The sequence below is a fragment of the Oncorhynchus mykiss genome, chromosome 23 (genome assembly GCF_057628025.1).
Source record: "Oncorhynchus mykiss isolate SJ-2025 chromosome 23, ASM5762802v1, whole genome shotgun sequence".
Taxonomy (NCBI): Eukaryota; Metazoa; Chordata; class Actinopteri; order Salmoniformes; family Salmonidae; genus Oncorhynchus; species Oncorhynchus mykiss.
The window spans coordinates 31,028,314-31,034,313 of record NC_143044.1 but is presented as its reverse complement, the minus strand read 5'-3'; the positions used below and the strand labels follow the sequence as shown (position 1 = coordinate 31,034,313).

Below are 6,000 nucleotides of genomic sequence, written 5' to 3'. Positions count from 1 at the left end.
ATACCGTAGCTCCGGACATTTCTAGACATTTAAAGTTTCTCCTGTTTCTGTGTTGAATACACTGTGAATGGTACTGAAAGAGAAAACAATGAGTCAAGAATATAAGATCCATTGTAACACTCCCTCCCACTCATGTTTGAATGATACAATAACTATTGTTATTTTAAATGTTACAATTGTAAAATGGTTTAATGAATCTGCTTCTGACTGTTTATTCTCTCTGTAAGAGAAAATAAACCCCCAAGTGTAAATTATTCATTGTTCAAACAAGATTATAAAACATGTATTTTATTTGGTTACTTTTGTTTGAAAGCACACTCTGCAGTATTGTCTGCAACATGTGCATTACTCATGATACCCAGTCATACCACCAAGTGTCGCTAAAACCAAACACAACTTCAAACTGTGGCCCGGTCGAATTATGTTATTTGGGTTACATACACATAAACTCCTTTCCAAATCCTTTCAGACTATTTTAATACAGACGCTGCTTTTGAAGATGTATATACACAGAGGATACAAAACATTAAGAACACCTGCTTTTTCCATGACATAAACTGACCAGGTGAATCCAGGTGAAAACTATGATCCCTTATTGATGATACTTGTTAAATCCACTTCAATCAGTGTAGATGAAGGGGAAGAGACAGGTTAAAGAAGGATTTTCAAGCCTTGAGACATGGATTGTGTATGTGTGCCTTTCAGAGGGTGAATGGGCAAGACAAAATATTGAAGTGCCTTTGAACCGGGTAAGGTAGTAGTTCTAGGTGCATCGGTTTGTGTCGAGAACTGAAACGCTGAGTTTTTCACGCTCAACAGTTTCCCGTGTGTATCAAGAATGGTCCACCACCCAAAGGCCATCCACCCACCTTGACACAACTGTGGAAAGCATTGGAGTCAACATAGGCCAACATCCATGTGGAACGCTTTTGACACCTTGTAGAGTTTATGCCCCGACGAATTGAGGCTGTGCGTATAATCAGTGTATATTGTAGCAAACGGAGGGAGTGGGAAGTGAACCCGCATCAGCGTGAAAGGCAAAAATCCTACACATTGGCCACCATTCCATTTCTGACACCATCGTAGCGAACTGACGGAGCGGGAAGCGAACCCGTGTCTCAGGCATGAAAGGCAAACACCATAAGGTTAACACATTTGGTATGAATTGTAAAGTGGCTCATAGCAAGGATCGATGCAATATGGTAAACCGACCTTGTCTTGTCTACTGGCAAACTTCATTCTGTCTCCAATAAATTATCCATATAGCCTAACTACTGATACGGAGTCAGATACCTTTCACTCCCCTGGTGATTAAGGATAGTATGGGAGTAAAGTAATCCTATCCTAGATCTGTGGTACAGTAGCATACGAGTCGTCTCCCTCCGAAGTTCTTCCCCAGAGTTTTGATGCGTGCGGAGGCGGAGCCAAAACGTCGAGGAGTCGCTCGTTCCGCTCGAGGTCGCAGAGGGATTAGTCAAATTGAAAAGGTGTCAGATCCGCTCGAGGTCGCAGAGGGATTAGTCTAAATTGAAAAGGTGTCAGATTCGCTCGAGGTCGCAGAGGGATTAGTCTAAATTGAAAATGTGTCAGATCAGGTCTCCTAGCGCGCGCACGATTCAGTCGAACTGCCTGGCGAGGGTGACATTATTTTCTTGACCTTCAGTAAAACAGGGAGTAGGAAAAGAACTGAATGAAGTCAGAGTTTGACTTTCAACCACTTATCAGAAAGTCTTCTGGATATTGTTTCGCTAGCAGCATAACTTCTTTATACACAGATCTTCTGTGCGGTCTGCTCCTTGAGCCTCGGCTCCAAGCACCTGACAAACGCTAGCTGAGCACTACTTTACACTCCTCCAATCCTTCAACAGGGACCGGACAACCTGTGAACACATTTACAATACTGGTAAGATGTTCTGTCTTTGACCTCTTCGTTTGGTTATTATTGAGCGGTCTTGGAAGACCACAAATCAAAATCGGACTAACCAATTTTCAAATTTGATACAACTTGTCGATAAAACGAGCCCAAATCTAGCTAGCAGCAACGTCCGACGTTCTATTAATTAGTTATTTTCTATCTAGCCAGATCTACCGTTATTATAATAATAATAATAATTTATTTCATGTTCTGTCCTATTCTGTTCATTTGGTTCTATTCTATTGGGGTTCTAGTCTATTCCTTCGAAGTGTGGCAAGGTTTTCAAACCTCTCCTCGGGGACCCCCCAGACGTTCCATTTATTTGATATACCGTTACTGTACCAGTTTGTTTTCCTAACTACAGGGAAGCCCTTTAGCTATAGCAGCTCCGTGTTTGTTTACAAATGCTCATGTGCCTCCCTCAATGGACAGCTGCTCAGTTTGTTATGATGTTGTTATGACACCCTCTGAACTCTGTGTACTGGGCTTGATGGCAATCAAGAGGAGGGTCATGTACTAGCTGGCAGGCAAGGTGACTGAGTCTGTGACACATTGACATGTATGCCATTACTAGCCACTAGTTATCCAGAACAGAACTCGTATGGGGTAACTTCTGATTGGAATAAAAATGGATTCATGATTGCTGCCTTACATGATGCCTCCTCCCTTCACACACATGTAGCGCCTATCATTCCATATTATCATAGCTAATATGATGTGATCTGTTATTGTACTTGACCGTGTCTACTGCCTATTATTGTGTAGTCTCTACAATGACAGCATATGTGATAACTTAGCCCCACAACCTGATGGTAAACAGAAGCCCTGCTGTAGACAGAGAGACACACCAATAACAGTCCCTCCCAGCACAACCTTTCACAAGAATGGGAGGAATTTGAATATAATTGAATAGAATGGGATAGAGTAGAATAGAAAACATTGTCCTTCAGAAGGACATTTCTTTGCAAAGTCTTGCACAGGTGACACAAAAAAAAAAACACATTCAGTTGGAGGTACAAAGGCGGTACAATATTTTCGTGTTTTAGCCCAACACTTTGCCTCCCAGCTCCATTGGGTGTCTTAATTGCTGTTTTGTTTTCGCCCAGAAAACTCCTATTTTAATTGGATCTGTGTGGCTGCAGCTCTGTGTGTGATCTCAGATATGCCTCATTCACTTGCAGCTGTACAATCCAAAAACCAGACTAATGTATTTTTCTCATAAAACATTTATCCTGGATATGTTTTGTCCCGTAAGTGCTGCTGGCTGTGTCCCCTGTGATGTAGAATTCGGGGGATGGTATTAAGATGCGGTCACTTCTGCCTTTCAGTGTGCGCCCCCAAATGTCACCCTATTCCCTATATAGTGTACTACATTTGACCAGGGCCCGTAGGGCTTTGGTCAAAAGTAGTAGGCTTACACTATGTAGGGAATAGGGTGACATCTGGGACAGAGCCCCCAGTTTACTTCTGTCGGGAAAAGTTTGCAGCTTTTTCCCTGACAATTGGCAGAGTTCCAGACAGCTCCAAGTGAAAAAGACATTTCCTAGAAGTTGAAGGAAAGTGGAAGGAGTTAAGGAGTAGTATTCTGACATGGAATGATCCAAAGATAACATTCCATGGTGAATAGGCTTCCTGAGTGAAAGAAAAACAAACACATTAGATTGGTTTTAGAGAGCCACCCATCCTTAATTATGTTGTAGTTACAACTTGTAATAACACCCAGTGCTTTGCTAATGCTTTTATTAAATAGTAGTGAATGCCCAGCTCATGATGACATGTCTGTGTGTTCTGGTAGGTTTTACTGTTTCAGGTTGGCGGAAACAGCTGAGAACCCAACACACACCTTGCCCTAAGGACAATTCCAGGCAGACTCCATTTGATTTACATCGGGACAGACAACCAGGCCCCATACACAAACACACACTCTGGAAACCAAGCAACAGAAGGCAGAGGAACACAGCCTCTAACAACCAACTACCCCACCTATCTCACCATCTCACCCAGTTGATGCCTAGCCTAACGTAGGCCCGGAGATAAAAATGTTCTCTGCTGGCTGTTCTGGTTGATTCCTATCTGACTGACACACGCAGGCAGACAGACTGGCTGGTTTGGGCGTTTTGTGACGCTCTTCTGTACGTTCATCATCATTGTGTATCCGAAGGAATCAACATGCACCTGACTGGGTAAGGTTGAGGCCTCGAATGCCAAGGACCACTTAGACGCGGTTGCGACAACTGACCTCGTAAGGACCGTGTGTGGTTACTCGTCACTGGTGTGGTGGTCAGTTATGGGTAAAGAACAGGACTTCCTGGTGGCAGTGAAGAGTGGAGACATCCTCCTGGCACACAAACTTCTGGCTAAGGTTAAATGCAACAAAACCAGTGAGTACCTAGACACACACACACACACACACATCTGCTTTCTCTTTCAATTCCTGATGCAGCCCATGTCTGCCTGTGTTTGTGTTCAGAGCATGTGTATCTGTTGGCTTGATGCAATGTACAGCAGAAGCATTGATAGCCTGTCCCTTATCTGAGTGATATTGTTCTCTCTATATCAAAAGAAAAACGTTGTATTTAAAATAGCAGTATCAGGTTCAACCATCCACCACAACCAATGATCCATCTAGGGTTCGGACAATTTGAATTTAAATGTAGTCAAACCCCTAACAATATGACCTAATCTCCAAAACACAGATGCTGGTACTGTACAATATGTCTCAGGGTGTGCCTGGTCAAAAGTAGTGTACTGTATAGGGAATAGGGTGCCATCTCTCTCTCTCTCTCTCTCTCTCTCTCTCTCTATGAAACCTCTTTCTTGCTGTTATGTGCCTGTGCTGTGCTTACATCGTGGCTGCTGTTCTGCTCTGTTCGGTGGCAGGCTCAGAGGAACAAGGGCCTGTCCCTAGCACATGGGGTTAGCGTTATCCCTACACATCATGACATGCTGCTAATGCCTTTCAACAGTCAAACACTCATGGGCTAAATGTTTCAATTCTCGGGAAAGGAAATTAGTGGCGTAGTTGTTGCTTTCATTTTTAAATTTGTAGGGCTGGGAATTGCCATGGACCTCACAATATTATATTTTCACGATACTTAGGTGCCGATACGATATGTATTGCAATTCTTACGATTGTCATGATTCTATATGTGTTACGATTCAATACTGGGATTTTATTGTGATTCGATGTTCCAAATATATATATATTTTTTTACCTGACGAAGATCTGTTTCAGACCGAAACGTTGTCAATAAAGCAGTGGATTAGGAGCTTTAACAGTATGTGGGTCTTCTTGTTTTATACTAGTATTCTTTATTAGTCCAGCACCTATGTTTTTAAGGATGTGCGTATGACCACAAACTTTTCCAAATATATTGCTCACCATATGTCTGCTGCACAGGGACAAGTGGGAGTCATGAGATTTATTTGCTGTTGATCAGTCATGTTAATAAAATTGCTGAAAACAAATTGGATACCTTTTTAAAAAGTAGATGGTGAACAAGCCATGAAGAAAAAATACTGGACTTTTGGTGTAGGCACCAAATATTTGAGATATTGTCAAAACGATACGGTATATCATCCAAAATAATATCCCAATATGTAACTGTTTCAATTGTTCCCCCCGTCACTATTAATTTGCAGTGTGGTTTATTACACTTTACCAACTTTCCGGATGTAATGCATTCATCAAAGTGAAATTAGCCAGTTTCACTCTTGGAATATGCTTGTGTGAGTACTCTGACTGGAGAAATAGGCTACTTTCTGATGCTTTGCAATGGCCCGTCTGTAATATTTTCCATTTGTAAACGAGTAGTTTAGTATCTCAGGACGATAAGACTTAACATTTGAAGTGCTCTATTTTAACAAACCTAATGCAATGGTAAATCTAAGCGCAGGCGTTAGCGCTATAGGTTCAGGGGTGTGTCAGAAATATTTTTGCTATTTTCACAACTACAATTATCGGCGTGAAAGGGCTGGGTTTTCATGAACAAACAAGTTGTGGGTGTGTTGAGGCTTGTGCCCTCACTGGCCAATCAGAATGTGCTCCATGGCTAAATATGTGGTTGCTTCAAGTTGTGTATTTC

At 42.1% G+C, this 6,000-nt stretch overlaps 1 protein-coding gene across 5 annotated transcripts in view; it reads left to right on the top strand.

Moving 5' to 3' along the window:
• Positions 1-1,412: 1,412 nt before the first annotated feature.
• The window catches only part of LOC110502760 (caskin-2), a 74,377-nt gene continuing 69,789 nt past the window's right edge, over positions 1,413-6,000 (top strand). For all 5 annotated transcript variants that reach the window (XM_090217278.1, XM_090217276.1, XM_021581029.3 and 2 more), the window contains exons 1-2: positions 1,413-1,903; positions 3,711-4,296. In XM_090217278.1, the coding sequence (XP_090073404.1) occupies positions 4,283-4,296 (14 nt within the window). In that variant the 5' untranslated portion in view covers positions 1,413-1,903; positions 3,711-4,282. The remainder of the gene's footprint in view (positions 1,904-3,710; positions 4,297-6,000) is intronic.